The 25,744-nt window shown below is 37.6% G+C and overlaps 1 protein-coding gene across 7 annotated transcripts in view; it reads right to left on the bottom strand.

Moving 5' to 3' along the window:
• The window catches only part of Ptprm (protein tyrosine phosphatase receptor type M), a 788,264-nt gene that overhangs the window by 509,625 nt on the left and 252,895 nt on the right, over positions 1 to 25,744 (bottom strand). For all 7 annotated transcript variants that reach the window (XM_077792334.1, XM_026408885.2, XM_026408886.2 and 4 more), the window contains exon 3: positions 3,381 to 3,652. In XM_077792334.1, the coding sequence (XP_077648460.1) occupies positions 3,381 to 3,652 (272 nt within the window). The remainder of the gene's footprint in view (positions 1 to 3,380; positions 3,653 to 25,744) is intronic.

Here is a 25,744-nt window from a genome sequence, read left to right as displayed (position 1 = left end):
GCCAATCAGTATCCTAAGAATGCTTTATTTGGATCCTGGTTTTTATGCCCCAAAGAAAATGTTACGAACATGTAGGCATACATGCATAATACCCAAAATTATTTTTATATTTTGAAATTAGAAATATAATAATCTCTCATCAAATTCACTTCTTCAAGCTAGTACAAAACTCCTTATAGAGAAATCTATGTGAAAAATTATACCATGGCCGATAGGTTCTTGTATAACTCACATTTTAAAAAACATCAGGTGACAAAAGCTATCTCTTTTGTCAGGGTATGCTGACCCCACGGGATGAGAACTGAGTCAGCTGCCCAGGGAAGCTCTTCACCTACCCATACACCTCACCCACAAACCTGACAGTTCATTGTTCTGACTTTTCATCTCAGCCTCTCTAGTTAATCTGACACCTCTGGCTAGGGCTGGATACAGGTTTTAGATGGTGGTTTCCTTTAACTTCATCTCTTTTAATACAGCTTGTCCATCTCATCCCAACTGGAAAACATCGTTCAGGTCTTATATGTCAGTTTGAAGGTCTACAGCTCAGTGCTAAGTTTCCTGCTGACATCTCTCTTGTATTATCTACAATGTGTCATTTGCCTAGTAGCTGATGATGTTACTAGGGTAATGACTTAGGTTTGTTTACTTGTGCCCAACAGACAAAGGAAAATATGTGGGAATTATTGCTCTCACCATGCCTTTAAAACTTCAAAGGTGGGCACATGATGGAACACTTAGGATTAAATGAACAAGGAGTTTTTCAAAGATCCTCATTCTTTAACAATATTGGCTCAGTAGGGGTGCAAAAAGGGGAAACAAATTCTAGCTCTCAATTGTAGCTAATGTCATAGTAAACCAGTGCATTGAAAGGTTTCTGGAGAACTCATTTAAGAAAGGTTTGGGGTTGAGCATTGCTCAGGCCAGAGCAAGCAAACTGAGGCAAAGACGGGCAAGGACATACTTTCTGATCTTATCTACCAATGTGTCCCACTGGACTCAATTCAGCAGCTGCCTGAGGTGAGGAACAACCTGTAACCTGTTTCAGAAGGCAGAGAGAACATCCCAGAGTGGTATGAGAAGTTTCCTCCAGATGAACCTTATAATCACACTCAGCCTCTGAGCCTGACCCAACATGGGAAACCTGCTAAAGACTCACACAGCCAACCCCTCTTGCCCCTGCTTGCTTTTTAACCATATGAAGGAGGAAGCTTTGTCCCAGAGACTATCTTTGTTAATTGTATTACCAATTGGTTACTAGTACATTTCTTATCAGAGGAAGGTATTCATTAAATAGAATATTTTCATTCTTATGGAAGAAATATGTTTTTCTCTTTCTTGTTGCATGAATAAAAACAGTACATGCACACTGGAGAAATTTATATGACAAATGACACAAAGGAAAAGAATTAAACCACAGTTTTTCCTCTAATTAGGGAGAAATCATGTTTGTATGTATTGATTTCAGAATATATATATTTTAAAATTTTTTTAGTTATAGGTGAACACAATATCTTTATTTTATTTATTTATTTATTTATTTTTTAGAGAGAGAGAGAATTTTTTAATATTTATTTTTTAGTTTTCGGTGGACATAACATCTTTATTTTATTTTTATGTGGTGCTGAGGATCGAACCCAATGCCTCATGCATGCAAGGCAAGTACTTACCAAAAATCTACAACCCCAGCCCTCAGGACATATTTTGATCTTTATCACATATTTTTTTTTAAATTTAAGAGTAACAGTTTAATATGTTGCTTTGTATCTGTTTTATCCATTTAAACACAGGCCTAAATACATTATTAAATGCTTTTCCCTAAAATTATTCTTAGTGTTTGAAAAATGAATTTTTGTATTGAGAGAGCACATATTAACAAATATTATTGAAAATGATACTGTTTCTGTTTTTCATTATTATAAATAAACTGCTATGAATATCCTTGTAGTTAATTATTTGCAATCACTCTTTATTATTTTTTCAGGATAAATTCCTAATGTAGATTCCTAAATTAAGACATATCTAATTTTTTAACACTCTAAAACTTATTGCCAACGTGCACTTAAAAAAGATTTTAACAATTTGCTTGTGTAATAACAGAGTTTTCACTATCTCTTCACTTCTACTGAAGAAACATTTAATTGTAATTTAATAAATACCAAAAATTGCTATAAGTAAAGGGAAACAAAGATAAACTAAGCAAGAAATTTACAGCCCACTTATTCCCATTATCAACCCCCAGGTAAGGATCTGGAATTGATAGATCGTTACTGATCAACACCAAATCTGTAGGATGTATTACTGGGTGCATTTCATGCCCATTCTGAAGACAAGGAGCCCTTGAAAAATCTAGTTTCCTGTCTCTGAGTCTAGCCAAGCACCTTAATTGAACATGAGAAATGATCTGAGACGTATGTTCCAGCTGACTCCTGAGTGAGCCAAAGGAATTAAGAAAGAGAACAGCAAAATACCACAATCCTCTTCAGGCTGCCTCTTAGCTGCAAATCAATTGTGTATTCTTGATACCAAGCTATTTGTAAAAGATGTCATGGATAAAAAGTAAAAGCAACTCAAATGCCCACTGTCACTTATTTTTTGCCTTTAGTCACACAGCAGGATGCTCTTGTGTGGCAGCATCCCTGACAGAGGGATGTGACCTTAGATCACTGCTCTTAACTGCCCTGGACTTCCTGCCTGCCTTATTTTAAAGGGCAATTCACTCAAAGTGGGCAACATGGTTCTCAAAAGAGTCTCCAAGGGCTGTGGTTGTGGCTCAGTGGTAGAGTGCTCGCCTAGCACATGTGAGGCACTGGGTTCAATCCTCAGCACCATTTGAAATAAATAAATAAAGGTATTGTGTCATCTACAACTAAAAAAAAAATCTCCAAAATAACAGAACTTGGCAGCAGCCCTCTGTGACAAGGACTTGGTCTCCACATGGCATTTTGTTCCCACTGCTTCCAGGGGTGGAAGAAGGAACCCACATTTCACAGGCTGACCCCAACAAGGGCTCACTTCTTCATGACTCATCCACTCCTGAGACCCATTCACAGGAGAGCCATCTTCCTGAAGAATCAAGCACTGTCTCCAGGGGTCAACATGGCTAACTCAAGATAGAAAGTAAACTATCCCTGCACATAGCACTGCTTGCCCTACTGAGGGATATTGCTTTGGTTGTGCATAAACAAGTGTGAATTGGATTTTTATTCATTTCAAAAAGTTATAAGACATTTGTCATCAAATAGCATGGGTAATAATTACAGTGATATTTTAAAAGGAACCCATTATTTATTTTATATTCTAATTATATTAATATAAAAACAATTCATATTCTTAGAAATTAGAGGATGCTTCACAACACGAAATGGAAATAAAACACATACCTGATAAAAGTTAGGCCAGAATGTACTAATGGCCAGTTCTGCCCTGTTCCATGTACGTGTTGGGTCTCCAGATATATTCCAGATAGGATTTCCCAAAGGTCCGTTATTGACTTTCACATAGACATTGAGTAACCCAGGAGCAGAATTACTCTTGCTGGATACAAAATAGTGAAAGTCAATGCAGTGGGTATCATTTTCCTTAAGCTGAGGTAAGAGCAGGTGAGCTCTCTGCCCCTCAGGTCTCCCAGATGCATTCACCAGCATGAAAGAGCCTGCAGAAACAAGATCAAGGGAGACTTACAATCTGAAACACTACTTTATGATCACCTCTGAGAATCTATCACCATTTACATGGGTGGATACTGCAATTCCATGTATCTTACTTAAGCTTAAAGCCCCAGTTTCTTTCATACCTTTTTTTATACACCATGTGCTCTTTCCTACTACCAATGTGTTCTCAAGGTCAGTGAATGGAAAATACTCAGGATGTTACTGCAGATAGTCTTGTAAATAACAGATATGCATGCAGCATAATGTCGGTAGACTTGCTTTGATCAACCTGGTAGTCACTGACCACATTTATACCAACTAAAATTAAATTCCATACTATTAAAATTCAGGGTCTCAGTCACTCCAACCATTTTATATATTCTATGGCCACCTGTGAATACTTCCTACCAGGTTGGGAAGCACCACAGATATAAAAAATCCTCATCTTCTTAGAATTTTCTATGAATAGCACTATTCTATAACTGTACCACCATTTGGTAATTTTAATATCCTGAGGTGACTTAGAAAGAGACAACAGGTCAGGTGCAGTGGCACACACCTCTAATCACAGCTACTCCAGAGACTGAGGATAGAAGATCACAAATTAGAGACCCTATCTCACAATTAAAAGGGTTGGGAATTTAGCTTAGTGGTAAAGCATCCCTGAGCTCAATCCCAGTAAAACCAAAAAGAAAAAGAAAAATTAGTATAGTCTGTGGAATCCTACTTTACTGGCACTATGATACTCCCTAAGGTTCATGTAATATGATCCTTCTGCAGTTCAACACCACCACCCCTCTGTCACTACTGTAACAGGTGACTTTTTGATAGTGGGGGCATTTGCCCAACAAGGTGTAGAACTGACCGCACTGATACATAATGGCCACCCCCAGAAGACGACCATTCCCAGAAGTCTCCATAAGCTCATGTACTTTGACACTCACAGCACTAACCTGCCAATGAGTTCTTAACAGTTTCCAGATGGATCTATGCTTTCTATATACCCTGGCACTTGAGCGTTCCCTATATCTTGCTTCATCAGGAGTGGTGCTTTTAAAACATGAGCTTTATAAACCATATAAAATGTATAAAAGCAAATTATTCTTAAAAAAAAGAAAATAGGTCATAAGTCCTATTTCCTTTTAGCAGTAAGGCAAAATAATAATAGTCTAAGGAGGACCTCTACACTTGGAGCATAAAAATTAAAGAAAAAACAAAAACACCACCCAGGTGTTGATGGACTCCAAATATCTACTGGACAAGCAGGCTGCTGTCCCAGCTGAATATTATTTTTACAACTACCTCATTGTGAGTCACAGCGGGCAAGGTGGTGTGTGTAAGTATGTTTGTGTGTATATTTGTGTTAGTGCATACTTCCACATAGCTATACACAATATAACATAACCAGACTAGAAAAAGTGTGTAGAATTTTTGGCTTATTCACCTGCAGTAATTTCCCTAATAGCAATACAAGATTACCTTTCCCAGAAAAATTATTTTAAGGACCAAAAAAAAAAAAAAATAGGTGATATTCTTTAGTTATTAATAGGCCTAAACAAATGTACTATAATGCCATTGTTAAGGCTATATGGCTGTTATCATTGCACTGGGGTGAGCTAGTTTTAATGCCATTTACATACATAGGTATGAGGTCATAGAGAGATTAGGAAGCATTTTTCCAGATGATTTTAAGGTGAGTTATCGGCAAAACCATGACTTTGAGTCTCTGAGCTTCCAGCCCATTCCTCACTCTACCACACTTCAGTAACCTCACGTGCCATTTAAACATACATTTTAAAAAAGAACCTCTTCACAACAGTGAAGGATAATTATAGTAGCTTTTTAAAAATGGGACAATGATTCCAAAATGAACGTCAGGCCCATTAGAACACAGCTCAAAGGGAAGGGTTATGTATGGAATGTGTATTTCAGTAATAAGGAAGAACTTTAAAAGATATTTAAGAAATGATTAAGAGCCTGTAGTCCTTGCTACACAGGAGGCTGAGGCAGGAGGATTACTGGGGTCTAGGTGTTCAAGATCTGCCTGAGCAACACAGTGACATCCAGGAAAAGGACAGATGGACAAATGGAAGAAAAGAGAAAGAGAGTCACTGAAATGGTTTGGCTGTTACAATTTACAATTTAAAAGAATTTAAAAGCAGGAGAAGAAAATCTTTGAAAAATACAGGGCTGGCTATCCCCATCACAAATCCAAAGCAGGTCATTGGTGTTTAACATGAGTTAAAGATTATATTTTAATGCTCTAGGTAAAATGTGAGCTGATTTATTGCACAACCTGTCATCTGGGGCTCTGTGATTTGTGAGGTAGTTACCATGTGCATTCCTACTGTTGGGGTTGTGGCACAACAGGACCTTGAGGCCACCTCTGAATCATCAAAACCTATAGTACTGCCCACTCCATCAAGAGTATGCTTCCATCAATTAAACTTTGGCAACTCTGGGAGACAATCATGGCAAGCTGCATAGGATGGCAAAAATATGTACTGCCCATATTCAGGGAAAGAGGCTTAGATGAAATTCAGGATGGGAAAACTCTGTTCTCATGCTGCCATATGCTCTTCATGAAATTACCTGGGTGTCCAAAAGTACTGTTTTCCTAGTTTCACAGCCTGTCTTAAAATGCTTAAGCCACTGTGCTCCATTCTACCACAACATTCCCTTCTAGTCAGCTTTTTGAGTTATCCAAAGTAGACAGGGAACTTGTTTGAAGTCAAAGTGAAATTCAGGTAAAATCCAAGTTATAATTATAGCAGTCCTTTCTCATCTGCCATTTTTGTTTTCCATGTTTCAGTTACCAGTGGTCAACTATGATCCACAAAATTAAAGAAAAGATTTCAAAAATATAAATAATTCAAAAGTTTTAAACTGTGCACCATTCCAAGAAGCTTGATGGAATTTCATGCTGTCTGGCTCCTTTCCACCCAGGACATGCAGCATCCATTTGTGCAATGTATACATACTGTACATGCTACTTGCCCATTAGTCATTTAGAGCCATCTAGGTTACCAAAGGGACTACTGAACTATCAAAGTGTTTCTAGGGTTTGGTGCTATCCAAGATGTCACCACTATCCACTGTGGGTCCTTAGAACATGCCCCTGACCTAAAAGGGTAACTACTTAAGTGACCTTAATTCATACAGACATTTCTCCTTTTTTGTCACTGTTTGAGTCAGAATGCAATCTGTTTTACAACAAGGTATGCTTCTGTACTGCAGATTAGCAAACAGGAATGGCTTCCCTAGAACACACAAGTCCCTTGAGTTCATGTGCAATTTTTTGAAAATGTAAAGTCTCTGGGGCATATTTTGTCTCCAATAAAGGGAAATCTTTATCAATCCATGATGGCATTTAAACACTGCTAAGATATCCTGAAGATGTGCCTTCCCTTCCCTTGGACCAAGAGTGACAAGAAAAGTTCCTCAGTGAAGCTGCCCAGGAAACAGGAAGAACAGATAAGGAAACTAAAGCCCTCACTCACTCCCTTCTTCAGTTTGGAAAAAGAGAAAAATGATTAAGGATGAAGAAAAACTTTGGATCATATCTTTAAGTTTGCCAGAATATAGTCTCCATTAGAAGAAAAAGAATTTAAGACCCTCAACGGACAGAAGGAAGGATCTGCAGACTATAGTTTAGGGCCAAGAACAAGGTCCCTGGGATTCTGCTCAGATGAGCCAGCACTGTAATTAGAGATATCCCTATTTTATTTTTTTTTATTTCTCTATCTACAAAGCTGCTTAGGTTTTGAGTTATCAACCCCAATTCAGGTTTCCTCCTGTTCTGTAATGTGTGATTCTGTGAAATTAGCGGGAGGTTTTATAAGTACACATGTGTGGCATTGGTAGAAACACAAATTCTCTTTGCGCTGTTCCTCTTCCACTTGTTCTGACCCTCAGGATGCAACACTGTTCTCTATGGTCCTAGCAAAGGTATCATTCTCCCAAATAGTCTGCAAACTGGCCAGTACTGTGATCTCAACACACAGAAGTTTTTAGGGAAAAGTCTCCTTTCAGAGCACTTTTCCTTGGGGTTTGCTCCCTGAATGATATTCTTTTTGCTTTGCAGACTCCACTATTAAGGATAAATGTAGATACAGTCCTTAGGATAAAGTTTCCCACAAGACAGAAGTTCAACAAATGCTGATGATCATCATTATGTTGATGTTGGTTCCTCAAACCTTCTAAACACAGGCTTCTCTCCATCATCTGCAATTCTTTGTCATCTATTTCTCTATGTCTCCCTGTCCACCTCCCAACTCACCTGTTCCTATCCTAGTTCATGGAAGTGGTAGTTTTTAAATTTCCTTTCTTTATAACAGGAATACTAGCACTGCAATATTACAAAACCTTTAGTTTCATCTTGCCCTTGAATTTGGGGGAAAAGGATGATCTTATTGTAGTTTGCAGCTATCAGGACTTAATTCATAGCTTTAAAATACAGAAAGTGACATTTCCACACCCATGAGTGTATCCTGATAGTGCTCGCTGCTATCATCCACTGAGTTTACAAAAGCAAGTGTGAACATTTATGTTTAGCAAAGTCTAGCGGCCCAGACCCTGCAGGAAAGTCACAGTTGTGTAGAAAGGAATTGCAGGAGGGAGGGAGAGGGACTGTTTAATAGTGTGAATTTATTACTGATCTGCTATGAAAGTAAAGTCAACTCACCAACAAATGTTTAAAGAACTAAAGAATTCAAAACACTGATATTCAATTTTAAACCATTAAGTGTGGTTTTTAAACAATATCCCTATATGGCTGAATGTTTAATTTTCATCTTCTATTTCAATGTTTTGACTGCAAGGAGATGCATTTTCAAAGAGTAATTGGGTCTCCCTCTGTAGTTATTTCCTTACCTTAATTTTCTCCCCCTACCAAAAGCACTCCAACCGGGCAAAAAAATAAAAGCAATCATAATTCAAATTAGCATTGAAATTCTGTTTGTGTTCAGATAACAAAACACCCTTAAGTCACCAGTACATAAGTAGAGGATATAACATTGCAGGCAAATGAAATGAGCTCCAGTTGATGAAGCCAGTTTCAAAGGGGGCAGTCTTTAGATGCAGACTTCGAAGGTTTTTAAGAATAATTATTTTGGTTCCCCCCAAAGAGGAAAACTCTCTTCTGAGAACATGCAATGCTCGCATTCTCCAATCTTTGGGTGAATTAAATTTAGCTTAATCATATCCATTGGCAAATGCTTTTGATTAGACTATCTTCCATCATTGTTTGTGACAGCAGTAATAACTACATACGATTAGTTATTCCTTCTACCCCATCATTAAAATTTGCAATGGTATGGTAGAAGCTCTAGATTTGGAAGCTGAGGAAACTGCATGATTTCTCAGCCTATGTTTGAGAACTATGCAAACGAAAGAGGAATCATTTTCTGTTCTACAGCGTGAGTTATTTAATACTTGAGCTGATGGAGAAGCACCATGTTGTAAACTTTAAAGCCATTACAAAATCTACTTTTAAAAGCTTCTTAGTTCTAGTAAAACACACTGATCATTGGTCTTTCCTTCCCTTTGGCCACTTTGCCTTCATTTTATCCTTTATGATAATGCCTTTGAATATGTGGATTTAGGATCCAAAAGCTCCATAAAATGTTTACAAGTTCCATCAATGTTAACATACACCTCAACTCTAGTAGATGGGGCCATCTGGGCTTCTTCTGACCTATTCAGAAACAACCAGTTATAACAATTTAGTTCACTAGAGCTGTGCTTCTCAAACCATATATGATGGGGCAGTTTTTTAGACAAATATCCAGTGCATCTCAGAACAGATTTAAGCAAAATGCCACAAACCATGAATTGCTTTTAAAAAAAATGAAATAAAAACACACAAGACATAAGCCCCAAATTTGTTTTGATTCAGTGAAATGAACAGAAAATTACTCTCAAATTCCTATGAACATTTTCTAAGGATTTGCTGTTCATTTCAGTACTGGTCACAGAGCAGGAACAAACAACTCATGGGTCAGCTTTGACCTGCACACAACAGCATAGCATTGGCTTCTATCAGAGCAAAACAGTAAGCAGAGAGAACCCTGGTACTCACATACATTGTCCCTCTTAGCTCCCTTGTATTGGCTTGAGAATGCTTCACATATACTAAAATTCTGGATGCTCAAGTCCCTTATACAGAATGGCATAGTATTTGCATATAACCTAAGCCCACACTCCTGTATACTTTACAGCATGTCTAGATTACTTAAAATACCTAATGCAATGCAAATGTAAATAACCATTATCCTGTAGGGTTCAGGCATAGTGACAATAAAAAAAATGTCTGTATATGCTTAGTATAGGTGTTATGTTTTTCAAATATTTTCAAATACCTTGATTCTCTGGATATGGAGTGGTCTACAGAGGGCCAACTATATACATTTTTCTTCAACAGTAGATGAGTGAAATTTAAAGCGAAAATGGGGGAGGGGATCTGCAGTTTCTTAACACAACGGTAATTAAAAGAAAAACCCTCTGAATATGAAAGAAAGTTATACAAGAAAAGTAGGAGGCTGTCAGGAAATCAAGTGAACAAAGACAAGACAGATATGATCATGGTGACTGAAAAGGTCTCATTAGACTCTGTGAACAGAAAAGAACTGGCTTCAAGGCCAGGAGGAGATGCAGAGCTTGCAGCAGGCCACAGCCTAAGGAACTGCCACATATATCAGCAGAGCTGGAAGCCACGCACAGTGGTGTGCACCTGTAGTCCAAGCTACCGGGAGGCTGATGCAGGAAGAAGGTTGGAGCCCAAGAGTTCTAGGATAGCCTGGGCACACAGTGAGGACACCTCAAAAAAAAAAATATTTAAGAGAAGAAATGTGCTACCTAGTGCCTAGAGCAAGTGTCCTATATATTTGGCCTCAATAAATCTTCACTACAATTGAAGACGGAAAGGAACAGAGTAAATTTAGCAAAGGAGTCCAGAGAAGTATTTAATAACAGAGCCAGGGGAATTCAAAGCTTTTCCCTTCAAGTTCCAAAGGCAATGCTTTAAACCCAATATTTTCTCAAATATTTTGACTGCAACTCGTAGTACAAAATGCATTGTACATAGTGACCCAGTGTGTAAGTGGAATATCATGTTTCTATATGTATTTATGCCCACACACATGCAAACACAAAACTTACAGCAAAACGGGTGTCACTGTTTCTGACCATGTGTGTTTGTGCACTACACTCACATTTTCTATTCTCCTCTATTTCATTTTTCAAGATAAATAAATAAATTGATGCTGGCTATAACCCATAATTGACTTCACACTCCATGAATGTTTTAGAACTGACTGCAATTCCTCCCCAACAACCAAACCAAAGAGAAATACACTGTGCTCTGCTTCCTCAGAAAGAAAGCTTTTTATTATTTGTCCTTTAAAATTTGATCCCATCCCCCAAGAGTCAAACTACCAAGTTGTATTCCTCCTCCCACTCCGTCTGCCAGAGCTGGCAAGGCTCCAAAGAACATGTCTCCTCAGATGAGAGACTTCATGAAACTAGGAAACTAACTCAGGGAATAAAGCTCAAAGGGAGCAAAGCCTCTGTGGGGAGTGCCACCATCGCTTTACAAATACTTATTAACACCCATGCCAGCAGCTGAAGCTGTCTCCACAGCCATAGTGATGTCCTGCAGACCAGATGTCATGCATCCTTCTTAAGCTATTGCTGCTTCTGTGCCCTTTTCAAAAATCCACCCTCCTGCAAACATGAATTACTTATTCACAGACACTAGGAAATAAAATGTGAAGAAAAACAATTCTTTCTTCTCCCAAATGATATGTCTCCTTTTCAACTTGCCCTCTCTTCTTGCCACATTCCTGATATGGTGGTGAAACTACAGTAAGACAGGAAACAGAAGCCCATGGAAAATTCTAACCCACTGCACGACATTCTTGCACCTAAAGAGTCCAGTTTGTACACTCACTGGGAAAAGATCTGACAGGCACATCCTGGCAGGGAGATGCTTATAAGTCATGCCGGTTAATATACAGTATTCTACTCTCCTTGAGGGAATTCCACAGCAATCTATGTGCTTAGTATGTTTGGATCTGAAATCACTCCAGAAGGCCCATGATTTAATGGCTTGGTCCCCAGCTTGGGGATATTTGGAAGTATGAAAACTTGAGGTTGATCCTAGAAAGAGATACTTAAGTCTTTGGAGCAATGGTCACAAAGGAGATGTGAGAATGAGTCTCTTACTCTCTTTCTCTTTGGGCCATGGGACAAGAAGTTCAGCGTAGTCACATGCTCTCCACCATGATGTACCTAAGGCAATTGGGCCAACAGATTATGGACAGAAACATCCAAAACTGTGAGTCAGCTGAACGTGGTAGCACACCCCTGTAATCCTAGCAACTCAGGAGGCTGAGGTAGAAGGATTGCAAGATGAAGGCCAACTTCAGCAACATAGCAAGACCCTGTCTACCAAGAAAAAAAAAAAAAAGGACTGGGGAAAGTAGCTCAGTGACAAAGAGCCCCTGGATTCAATCCCCAGTATACCAAATAAATAAATAAATCTGTCATCTTTAGAAGTTGATTGTCTCAGGTATTTATCATAGTAATGAAAGCTGACTAGCACAGTATTCTCAAATAAATAGCATGGCTTATACACCTCAAATGTACATGCAACACTTGCTAAAAGACAGTTATATTAAATACCCAAAACATATTCAATTGTCAGATTCACAGCACAACTGAATGCCTATTTATTATTATTCATAAAAGTACTGAGCTGACAGAAATATCTTTCCCCTTACCCAATCACTTTTAACTTTGACAGGATTCATCTAAGCACCCAGTTTGTACTAGGCATTTTGAGAATTATAAACAAAACTTGAGCCTATTCCTCCAGCAAGGACTTCACAGCTTAGTTATAAACCTTTAAATGTTTTCTATTCAACACCAAGAAAATTTTAAAAATCACAGAATTAACAAATCATATGCACCAAGGTTGCTGAAATTTACATATAAACATGATAAAGTAGCTATAAAATTTGTGGATTCCGGGTTGTCAACTGATCTTTGAAAGGAGTCTTGAGACAGAGTTATCTGAAGAGACAAAGAAGCTTCTAAGGAGACTCATGGGAAAGGGAAGAACCCCTGGGAATTCCACTTAGAGAAGTACTATGCTCTCCTTTTATAAGAGAAGCAAAGCTTTAATGAGAACTAAATTGTATTATAGTGTGTCATTCAAACAAATGGCTTCAGTAACTTAGCTGGAAAATACTAGGTGTGTGCTTTATAATTTATAAGTAAAAAAACAAACAGAGTAAAGCAAACACAACCTTTTAACTATCTGATGACGCTAATGACTATATCTTAGGAAATGAGCCACAAGTACAACAATCCAAGAGTGACAGGTAGGCTATTTAAAATGTTCTTAAGAGACTGCTTAATTTCCCATACTTCACGCTTTTTATTGATTGACATCTTTACAAATGAGTTCGTTTTTGTTCTAAATCTCAGAATGACACAAGCCATCACAATATAAGCTTCCACTTATTTCTTCCCTAAATTACTGTTGATTCAGAGATCATTTTTCCCCACATGTATATCTAGCAATAATCTATCAGCTAAACTATGACTTGCTTTAAGAAGAAATTATGCAGAAAGCTTCTATAGAAAATGCAGACCAAATTTAAATATTTTAAAAGTGCATCATCTTTGACATTCTCAGCCTAATAAATGCCTGCTAGTGGTATTCAAAAAGAGCTAAATCTTCCTTTGTCACATAAAACAGTTCTCCAAAGGACTCTAAGGGTTCTATTAACATCCCTGATTGAAAGCTCCCCATATTCCTGAACAGGAAACCAAAGGACATTTCATTAGCTCAGCTGAGGTCAGAATGCAGGGACTTCAACTACTTGATCAGATGATGGAAAAAAGAAATTGTCTAAACTTAATAAGGTTAGTCAGCGAGGAAATCAAACTGATCTCCACAGGAAACTAAAGGTACAAAATCAAATGGATGTTACCCAAACCATCTGGAACTTAAGGAATTTGTTAGATTAATTAATTGAGAGGTATATATGTATGAAAATTTCTCAATAAAACTCATTATTTCATATAACTAATTTGTGCTAATAATTATAATAAAAAGACACCAATAAATAATTAGCAAATTATATGAAAGAGCAATCTGCATTAGCAGAAATACAATTAGTGCTGAGATGCCTGGTAAAATATTTCTTTTCACCATTAAACCAAGATATTTAAATTAAACAAATGCCTGATATAATTTTCATCTGAATACATTTTTAAACATGTAAAAATTTCAATATCAATGCTTGTGAGGTTCTGATATAGCTCCTTCTTGGAAGAAGGAAGGTCAAATAAAATGTAATTTAACGCAGCATTCTAAAAGTACAGTCCACAAAGACAAAACTCACCTACAAAACTTAATAGCTCTGTGATGTTATGAAAATCACTCTCAACCTGAGTCAACTCCTCTATAAAATCAGAAAAGATCAGTGCACACTTGGAAAGACATGGAGTAAGGCAAGCAAAACATCCATCACCATGATGCATAAGACTGGGAAGGGTCCCTGAGTTTGGTGATAAAAACTGGACTCTGTAGCTAAATCATCTGTATTTGGACCTTGACTCAGTCACTCACCATGTTCCCTAGAAGTTAACTAGCTTCTCTATGTCTCCTTTTCCTATATATGACATGGGGAAAAGATTGTACCCATTTCAAAGAGGGTGTTTAGTAAATCAAATGAGATAATTTCTGTAAAATGTTTCTTAAAAACAGTGCCTGGAACAAAGCAGAGATATACCAAACTTTGGCCTTGGTCCTGGATTTTATTCAAATGTATGTGAATTTTGCCTAGGAAGATGGCATAGCTGAATGTCTATTTAAAGGTAATAGCTGACATCCTTGAACTTACAGGTATCAATGATCATGTGATTATATTAGTTACTATCATCCATATTTATTCAGTCTAGCAAAGTCAGAAATACAAACCAGGTATGCTAGTTGGACTTACCTTTAATAGCTAAATATTATTTTTCAAGTATAATCACTCTAGACATAAACTTGGAGTGAAAAAAATCTAATGTGATTTAAATGATGAAATATTACCAACTCTGTTGGCTTTTAAATGCATTTTTATTACAATAGTCAAATGTTATAATAATTAATGGTGATTGTGACATTTTTAGTTTTATTTAAAGAACTATTTATTAATAACTTTCAAACGGTGCAATAGGTTAATAGTTAATACATTAACTATTAATAAAAAGAGCAATAATAGCTAAAATTATATGAATTTTTGATACCTGAAAAACATTCTTCTAAGCATTTAATATATATGAGCTTTTTTAATCCTTACAGACTTGAACTCTTAAGAAATAGAGAGTTAAGTCACTTGATCAAGATGGTTCATATAATAAGGGGTACAACTGGAATATGAACCTTGGGAGACTGTCTACACTAAAGTCTGTTCTCTGAAGCATGATACTGTCTGCTCTCAGATTAAGATCAAGAGCAACCCACTATTTAAACAACTTTGGGAAGAACACCAGATCCTCTTGAGTAAATTCATAAACAAAGCATATTTATGATAAATGAACCTAAGGTAACTAAGAAAGGAAAACACATGAACATGCTCCCTACCATGAGAGTTTGAAGGATAGGAAATCTTTTGGGGTAGAGATGAGTCTCCCCAGTCAGGACCCTACTGACCTGACAGCTAGCTACCAGTACATGAGTGAACCCAGTCAAGATTAGTCATGTGGCCCCCAGCCCCAACAGCTGATGGCTAGAATTGTCAAGTATGGGGGTTGTTATAAAATGCCAAGCTGGGGATAGATCTAGATTGTAAGTTAATGAGGTTCATGGAACCACATGCTCTTCCCACGTGTATTCTGAAACTTTTAACAAAGTTCTAAATGATAATAAAAAAGTTTTTATAAAAAGCTAACATCTGAATTGTGGATCACGTAATATCACTGAAAGTACATTATAGGAAATTAAAAAGTCTTCTCTACATCATTCAATTGGATGTGTAATTCAAAAACAATCAAATATTTGGGAATTTCATTTGATATAAGTTGATGTTTTTAAAATCACTTCATAGCGATTTTCTATCTATACATACTATATGAATTACACACACACACATGCTCACTCACATGCATTCACACACTCTATTTACTTACCAAAAAAAACACAGGAGAAATTTTAAAAAGGAAGAGGGAGAGAGAAAGAATGAATCGTGCAAATAAATTTACTGAAAAAAAAGTAATTGTGGTAAACCTTGCAGTATTTTTGGCAAGAATGGTGCACATTCATTAGTACCTACAGTATCCTGGGATATACCATAACATATTTGCTCATTTATGCATTGTTAGATATTTTACTTATTTGTGAGGAAATTCTCAAGGAAGCTTTTGGTTTCCTCTTTCTCCTAATGTTTTCAACCTGTAGATGGTATAGGTTAATTAAAATGGTTTAATTAACTGTTTCTTGATTTTTATCCATCTTGATGTATGACACAGAAACACATTTAGGTATAAATAGTCAAATGTTATAATAATTAATGGTGATGGTGACATTTCTTTCCCTTTACCTAAGCTTGGTCGGAAGGAAAGTTTACCTTCAACTTTCCTGAGTTTCACTAGATTTTAGGTTTTTCCCCCCTCAAAACTCAGGATAATTTCTTACATTTCTAATCAAAGCTAAGGTTTTAAAATTCATTTTTCTCAGAGTCCTAAAGAATTGGGTTTTTCACCCTGTCTCTAGAATATTTTATTTTATTTTAGGTAAATTTCACATAGCATACATTTTAACCACTTTAAATATTCACTTTTATTACTTTTCCTTCAAAGTGTGCTCACTTGATGATGAACTGATCCACTTACAAGGGAAATAACTATGCTTGGAAAATTCTATATACTAGCTCTATTACTACAGCAAAGAACTAGATAGCCAAATATTAGACATCTTTGAAAATTGTTTTCTATTCACAAATAGGTCCAATTCATTCTTTTCCTGTGTTTAACTATTTCCTTCACTAAAAAAATATCAAAATGCCATTTGCTATTGTAAAATATCAAACAATAAAATATTTCAAAGAAAAACAGCCACTTCTTGTCACTCAAAGGCCTATAATCTTATTCCACCCAAGGCAGTAGTCTCTTCCTTGAAAACCCTTCCCTATATGTATAAACCTATAGTCACATAGAGGAAGTCTATGTTATAATAATTAATGGTGATGGTGACATTTCTTTCCCTTTACATAGTTGGAAGGAAAGTTTACCTCCTTTTTTAAAAAGCCTTTTCTTATTTTTTTAATATCTTTGTTTTATTTATTTACTTTTTATGTGGTGCTGAGGATCGAACCCAGTACTTCATATATGTGAGGCAAGCACTCAACCACTGAGCTTACAACCCCAGCCCAAGCCTTTTCCTATTTTTTTTAAAAAGAATAATAAGTTGGTACATTCCTCTGCAGCTTGTTTTGTCCCTTTAACAATAATATGTCATGGAAAACTCCTCAAGCCAACATGAACACACAAATTTAACTGGACATTTTTAATACCTGTACTACAATGTATACTTCAATAAATATCCATATGAACATACTGATGTTTTTATTTCTATACAATAAAGTCCTATAAGTCAGGTTTCTGGTTAATAGGCACACTCCCCCTTACACACATTTTTTAAATTTTTTTTAAATTTTTGATGGTACTATGGATTAAACCCAGGGACGCTCAACTACTGAGCCACATCACCAGTCATTTTTTTATGTTTGATTTTGAGATAGGGTCTCCTAAGTTGTTTAGAGCCTCACTGCTTCACTAAATTGCTGAAGCTGGCTTTGAACTGTGTTCCTCCTATCTCAACCTCCCAAGCAACTGGGATTATAGGAATGCTTCACAATGCCCATCAATTATATGTAATCTTAATTTTATGATGTTTTTTATTTGATTGTTTCTTATTTGATAAACAATTGTTCCAGACATAAAAATAGCAATATCTAGCTTATTAATGACACAAATCAGTGGTTTATTACACAATGTTCCCAATACTTCAGAGAACAGAAGGGGCCCAGGGGGCAGGGTCTGAGCCCAAAAGCATCTGTCTGCTAGCTTTCTCCATTCTGAGAAAGCATCTTGAGTCTCATTGTCAATATAGTTGATGCTGTTGTTGAGTAGCATTGATTCAGGCTTCACTATGAACCATTCACTCTAAGAAGCACTTTACATCTATTCTTTCATTCATTCCTTTCAATAACCCATTCAGAGGAGCATTATTATCATTTTATATTCAAAAGGATTGAAAAAAATATTCCCCAAGGTCAAACAGAAAACCAGGATTTCAATGTAGTTGGTGTGCTTCTAGGGCTGATGTTTTAACCCAACATATATAATCAAGATTTCATAGTGCATTTCAGAGTCAGATAAACAAATATTTGTAGCATATGTTTTCTGGAGAAAATTGAAAATGGGAAAACAAAACAATGCACTAGAAACAATTAGGGTCATCTTCAGTTTTTGAATTAGAACACCCAGAAGTAAAACTAGTGGATTTTCAAATCACATGGGCTATTCTTTTATTTAAAAAAAATTAAAACCTACTATGTTTACAATGACAGTATGAAGCCAAAATTTGTTCTATTCTCTCTCAAGTAAACAAAAAGACTAATGACAGAATGCAAGATGAAAAGATGAGAATAAAATCTATTTCTTTAAAAACTACCAAGGTTCACTAAAAAACATAAATTTAATATAAGACATTTAAATTTAATATAAGACAATTAAATTGTTCCTGGGTCTCTTCAGAAGCCCAGAGGATAGTGTTCATTCTTGTTGTTTCCTAAAGAAATAAAATGACACCATGACAATCATATGGCTTTAGTTAAAAATGTACTTAAGGTCAAATTATTCAAAACAGATGTCCAATTCCCTTGGCTTACACAACCCTGGTGAAGACAAACATTATCTACTAAGTGCCAACAAAGTGTAAGGATCCGAATTTATTTGTGATGAGTCACAGAAGCATTAGATGCTAAGCACACTCCACCTTCTACCTTACAAGAGTCCTCCACTCACAGGTTTGTCAAGCAGGAGGAGGCTGGACATGGTGGTGCATGTCTGTAATCCCAGAGACTTGGGAGGCTGGGTCAGGCAGATTGCAATTTCAAAGCTAGCCTCAGCAACTTAGTGAGATCCTAAACAACTTAGTGAGAACCTGTCTCAAAATTTTAAAAAAAAGGGGGGGGGGTGCTGGGGATGTGGCTCATTGAACCTAGCGCCCCTAGGTTCAATCCCTGATGGGGTGGGGGGTCATCCCCAAGGTTAATCATTATACAAACTATACTCTCTTTGTAGCTGATAATGAAATGGGAAGAAACATGCATGAATTAAAAATATTGATGATCATGGATACTTAGCTTAATTTCTCTTTCATTTAACCAATATGTTTGTGAATAATTCATCCAAGGAATTGCTTTTAATCCAAGTGGAGAATCAGATCATATACACATAAACTGCAAAGCAATATGAGTAAACATGCTCAATAAGATCATGCTTTCCTGTTAACGTACAGGAAAAATAAAAGACTGGAATAGTAGAATTAAATTTACGTCAATAACACTGGTGACGTGGGGAAGGAGAAAAGAGATATTTTGAGTTATAATCAATGGATTTTAGATCTGAGGATGGAGAGCTAATTGTACCCCAAATGATTATTGGCCAAAATGACAAAGAAGAATGGGGATTTCATATTATGGCAAGAAATAAATTTTCTGACAGAAAGCAAACTTATAAATTACACTTCTCTATCTTCAGGCTTCCATGTTATCTGGGATACAGCATGCACTCAATTAGTTGTTGAATTAACTTCCATAATTCATTATGAACAAGAAATGGCAATTGATGGGTTTTAAAATCACATTATGTATCTTGCTAGTAGAAACTTTAATTATTTTCCTTTATCATTCTTTAACTACACTAGAAAGAAGAACAAACTTCACATGTTTCACAAGTTCCTCTACAATACATTGCAAGCCTTTCAAGGTCTTACCAGATGACAACTGCAACCTCATCTTCATTCACTCCTTAAATATACACCCAGGGCTTTAGCAATCACTATGTGCTGGGCACTGTGGAATGCACCCTGCTTTCAAAGCTGAGGATGCCTCCAGCCCTATTCTTAAGCCAAGTGGGGCAGGGAGATGATGGTAGGCAATGGAAGGAGCAGGGACAGCACCATACCCACAGAACAGGGGCACCAAAGGTAGTCCAGGAGGTGGGGTGCCATGATGGATCCTCAGGGGAAGGCATCCCTGAGTCTCATGCATGGTCAGAGGCAGAAGGAGAATGGACTGAGGACTCAGCCTTTGTTCTTTTCTACAAACATTTGTGAGGCCCTGACAGGTAAACAGACATTGATACTGACATGAGGAAGAAATATCCATGGCTCTTCAGATGCTACCAGTGTAACAGGGTAAGGAATCACATAATCCAATAATTACCACACCAAGTTTTAAGTGTCCTGGTACAGAGCCCTAGGTTGGGAGGGAGAAAAGGGTGGCTAATGCAATTTTAGGATTATTGTCAGGGTAAATTAAACACTAATCTGGACCACACTGAAAAGGTTTAAAGTACACACAAATATAAATAATGATCATCATTATCTGGGAGGCTGGAAGGATGATTGAGATTCATTTTATTGGCTGTGCAAACTGCAGGAGGGTTGACCCAGCACACAAGAGCCGAAATCAAGATGTGAGTGAGCCACAGGTGGGTAGCATTGCCACAGTTGTTTCAGGAAGCACAGTATGGTTTTCCAGGAAAGCAACTGGGCTTTTCCAAAAGTAATAGCAGTTCACATTAAAACACTTTGTTCCTTATAGCTCAATGCTGTGGTTTAAAAAAAAAAAAAAAAACAAAACTTTCATGAGTGCAGTTGCTGCTTTAAGTGGTATTTCAGGGAGTGGAACTCCTGCCTTCACACAAACAGGTCAAATACTTCAAGCTCCCCATTACTGTGAGGGGCTTGAAAGCTACTTTACTCCTGTGGGAGTTGCTCTGCCAGAGACCAGGTGTTTGTAAGAGCATTTTAGAAAGCATCTTTAGAGCTTTTCATTAGGCAGAATTGCTTCCACAGAAGTCTATACAAGGCTCAGGGGACAAAAGTGAGCCAAAGGCCAGGAATATGTACAAGCTGCTCAGAAAAAATAAAACCCTTAAATGGTTTTATAATATTCTGAATAAAAAAAAGGATTCTGTTGGTTTCATATTTAAAATGGTCTATCAGATGTTATATTGATTGGTAAGTAATGAAGAGAGGGAAGGATAGGGTATTATTGACTGAGAATTAATTATCTATCAGCTACAAAGTCCTGGAGAGTAAGCTTCAGATAAAACAGATATCATTGAATCCAAGCATTTATTCAGGGGACTCTGGGCCTGAACTCAACCACAGGCACAAAAGTCATGTTGTCTGGCTTTTGCATCTTCAGAAATTCACAAGAAAGGAAGAAACTGCTAATGCAGTGAGAAAACTGAGGGAAGACACCAGGAAATACGCTAAACAGCCACAGGTAGTCCATGTACATGCAGCCCCATGGAAGCCATGAATGAAGCCAGATTTAAAGATAGGTAGTTGGTGTAGTTAGGTAATTGAGTAAAATCAAGAATGAAGGCCATAATGAGAATGGAGTCCAGGAAAGGGGGAATTGAAAATGTCCCCAAGGCCCAGAGCCTATCCCAAGGAAATGTCAATGAACCTGCTCCAGCAAACAAGAGATGCTAATCCAAAAGCCTTCCCTGCCCAGATTACTCCTTCAGCCCACCTGTCCCCCACCCTTTGGGACTTCCCACCTACATTCCATCACTGCAAGATAACAGAACCAAGGACAGGAATGCAGGAAAGCTGAAAGAAGACCTTAGTAATAAAAGAGGGAAGATCTTGCCCTTCTATGGATTCCACCTCTTGGGTCCCCTTCTTCCTCCGGGGAGAAGTCTTTTCTGCTGTCCTTAATAAAGCTTCTACTTTCTACTCTAAACTTGCCTCTGCGTGCTTCTCTGGTGTTATACTTCAGCATCTGGGAAGCAAGGATTCGTCACTGGTAAACAGTGGTAACACGAACATGAGCAAGTGGCAGGTCTGCAGAGCCTTTGTGATCTCAGTGAAACCATTAATGTACTGCAGACAGCTTAATTTATACTCAGTGAGACCAGGAGGTGCCTGAAAGGGTTCAGAATACCTGTCACTTATAGGCAGGAAAATAAGTCCAGGTGCCAAAGAGTGACCAACTGTTTACCACCTTGAAAATTCTGCTCCCTAGAAATACTTCATCTGCCCCAAACTAAGACAGTCACATGATAATACAACTTCAGTTTCAGTTTCATTACCTGATAAAGTCCCCAAAATTAAATTGCACAAGGCCCAATCTGTAGCCCAAGGGATGACATCAGGGCCCTTAGCTCTCAGATGTTCCTGTCTTTATTAAGATACTCATTTTCTCACACACACCTATATCAAAAAAATCTTTATCTGACTATCTCCCCTAATCAAGAAAGTTGTGCAAGATTATAAAAGATAGACAGCTTTACCATTAGGATTGTCTGTAGATCTTGATGCCTAGCTATGTCATCACTCTACCCAGACTGGATCCTCAGGAGGAGAATCAACTTAAATGTCAACATTTGAGTGAGCTTTTCTGAAGCCTTCAAAGTCTGACAGTTTTCAGATTTGTTTTGGGTATATTTGGTAGTTTTTAGGCTCATTTCAATTTACCCAAAATAAGCTGTATAAAATTCTGATTAGGTACAAGTATAAATATTTTAAAATATTTCACTGTCATTTGCAAAACCCTGCTGCAATAAGCCAGATGCATTCAAAAATTAAATACGTGAAAATCCGCAGTGAGTAATTGTTGGCCTCACTTAGTTTTCATATTACTATAAATACTGAGTATGTTTCATTTTAATCATTATTCTGTTTACTTTACAAGCAGAAACTTAGAAGCACAAAGCATAATTTTTAGAGGATTTAGAGAACTGCAAAGCTCCAGTTTAGGAATAAAGAAAACAAACTTTCAGGGCATACAAGAGACACTGAGAAATCATACATTCAGTCATGCAGAACACATTTATTAATGGTCTAGACACTGAGCTAGGAGCCCAGGGGCCAGAATTCAAAGATGAAGAGGACACAGAGGAGGGCTTCAGGGAGCTCACAGGCTCATCCAACAGGGCAATAGCCTTGTTTAACATACAAGTAAGAACACAGCTGGACAGTAGGATGCACAGCAGGAACACAAAAGAGGGGGCAGTGAAGGAAAGGTACAGGAGGGATCACAGCAGAAATGGCTTATTTCTTAGAGGGAAAGTATTTAAAAGATGCATTGTCACTCATGCCTCAGAATAACTGGGATAAGGGTCCAAATAGGAAGCCACCAAAATAACTGGCTTTGAAATAGGAAGGGCAGAAAGAAGAAGGTAGAAGAAAGCCTGGAAAAGAAAGACTGGGAGGTGAGGCAGCATACTGAGTGGGCCTCCACCAAGCTCCAGAACTTCACATCCCTGTGGTTGCTACAAACCACACATCCTGTGTGTGACAACACTGTATATCTGTTGTATACATCTAAGATAATTTCCTTGCATATTGATTAAGTCTTTCTTACAGTATTTTTGCCAAATACAAATATTTCAGAGGGACAAGATGTACAAGAAAAAATGGTGAGGAAAGGCCGAAAAGATGATACCCCAGGCTGGAAAGGCTAACGAGTCAGCTCTAGGACTGTAGCAGTTGGGTTCCCAAGTATCACACGCCAGCAGGTACTTTTCTTGGGATGTGAGAGTGAATACAACAGGTCCCCACTCTGCCCTCCCTGAGCATATAAATCTCTCTATGTACATGAATCAATTTTTTCTCCCCCCAACTAAAAAAATGAAAACAAAGAAATCTTATAGGAACACAATTCAATAAGGATCAGAAAATTCTCCATGAATTCACTCAAATGGGAATCCCAAATCTACTAGCCCTCCAGCTGCAATTTTCCCTGAGTTCCATGGTAAGGGAGGCCACAGAAAAGACTTCCTGGCTTACACGTGAATGGAAATTAGAAGGCAAGAATAAGGGGCACAGGGTTGTGGGACAAAGTGGGAGGGTAAATAGAAGTGGATTAGTTACTGACCTGGTCACAATTTTTATAAGTATGGCCAATGGAAGCACAGTAGTCCCCTGTTATTCTCAGGAGAAATACATACTAATACCTAGAATAAACACCTGAAATCTCAAACAATATCTGTTTTAGTTAATTTTCTGTTGTCATAACCTAAAACCGGAGGATTTATACTTTATAAAGAAAAATGATCTATCAGCTTGCAGTTCTGGAGATACGACTGCATGGTGCCAGCTATAGTTTGGGCTTTCTGGCTATACCACAACATGGCAGATGGCAAATTATGGGAGCATGTCTAAGAAGAGCAGATCATATGGCAAGACAGCAAACAAAAGGGATTCAGGAACCAGCTTGCTCTTTTTACTCACTATATCATAGGAGCTAATGAGGGTTCTATGACAACTACATTAACTCCTTCTGAGGGCAGCACGCTAAATGACCTTACCACCTTCTGCTAGACCACACTTCTTAAAGGTTCTAAAACTCAATATCGCCACTCTAGGGACCAAGCTTCTAGCATATGAAGCTTTGGGAGACAAACCATAGCAGTACCAACTCCAAAATGTACTATATTTTCCCCTATGCATGCATACCTATGATAAAGTTTAATTTATAAATTATATACAGAAAAATATTAACAATAATAAAATGGAAAAATTATAATAATATACCACAATACAAGCTATTTAAAACTTGCAATTTACTTACTTCTGAAATGAACTACTTATTTATGGTATTTTCTTTTCAGACCTGAGTTAACTGGGAGTAACAGAAACCAGAGAAAGTAAAGTCACAAATAAGGAGGTGCTGAAATAGTTATAAAACTCCTGAAACATTGTTTGCAGAAACATTCTACATTGGGGGAAGAGATTATTATTCACAAGTTCTCTCGTCTCTAATGGTCATTTCCCTTGTAAAGCACCAGTATCTTATTTCTCATCCGTACCCTGATCCCTCTGGAGGCCAACCTAGAAACATGAGTCCCCCATAGAAGTGGCATTATGCTGGGTAGGCCAGGGGATTCAAAGACACCAGGGGGCACACTTGGGCCAAGTGGGTAAAGAGGTACTGAATCTCAGAAGCTCAAACAAACCCTAGGGAGCCAGATGAGAATGCTGCTTTGCTGGTTCTAGACCACAATCAACATCAGAATTGGGGACATAATAGTGCACCTGGCCAGTCCAGCAGAGGTACCATGAAAGGGTAGAAGCCTGACTTCTGTATCTAAAGAACATGATTGGCATCAGGGAATCTCGCTGGACGGACATCAGCACGATGTTAATATACATTTTTCATATCCCATGATAGCAGAGAGAATAAATGAAACTGCTCACATTTCCTCTATATACTTTGGATTTCACATTTCCTACACTTTGGGGCAAGACTTCAGACTTCACTACCTGCCTCATGGACTCTCTTCTGCAACTGAAAGAAACAGGATTTTTAAAAATAGGCATATTATTGGAGTAAAAAGTAAACTGAATTTGTTTTATAGAGAAGACTGGTTGGACAATGGACCACTAGAATGTCAGTCTTAGGAGGTCATGTTATGGATATCTTCAACGTTACATGGTACGTGGCAGTTAGTAAGTGCTCAGTAGATAATTTCTCATATTTTTGTCTTGTACTTAGAAAGCCCAGAGCTAGTTCATGGGACCATGGAATTCCCCATTGTAATAGCTCCTCCTCTTATTTTATCTATTTATCTATTTATCTATCTATCTAGTTAGTGCCGTGGATTGAATTCAAGGATGCTTAATCACTGAGCCACATCCCCAGCTCTTTTTATTTTTTGTTTTGAGACAGGGTCTCACTAAGCTGCTTATAGCCTCACTAAGTTTCTGAGGCTGGCTTCCAACCTACCATCTTCCTGCCTCAGACTCTCAGGCTGCTGGGATTTCAGGTGTGAGCCACCATGCCCAACTT

The sequence above is a fragment of the Urocitellus parryii genome, chromosome 13 (assembly GCF_045843805.1).
Source record: "Urocitellus parryii isolate mUroPar1 chromosome 13, mUroPar1.hap1, whole genome shotgun sequence".
NCBI lineage: Eukaryota > Metazoa > Chordata > Mammalia > Rodentia > Sciuridae > Urocitellus > Urocitellus parryii.
This window is presented reverse-complemented; position numbering and strand designations above follow the sequence as displayed.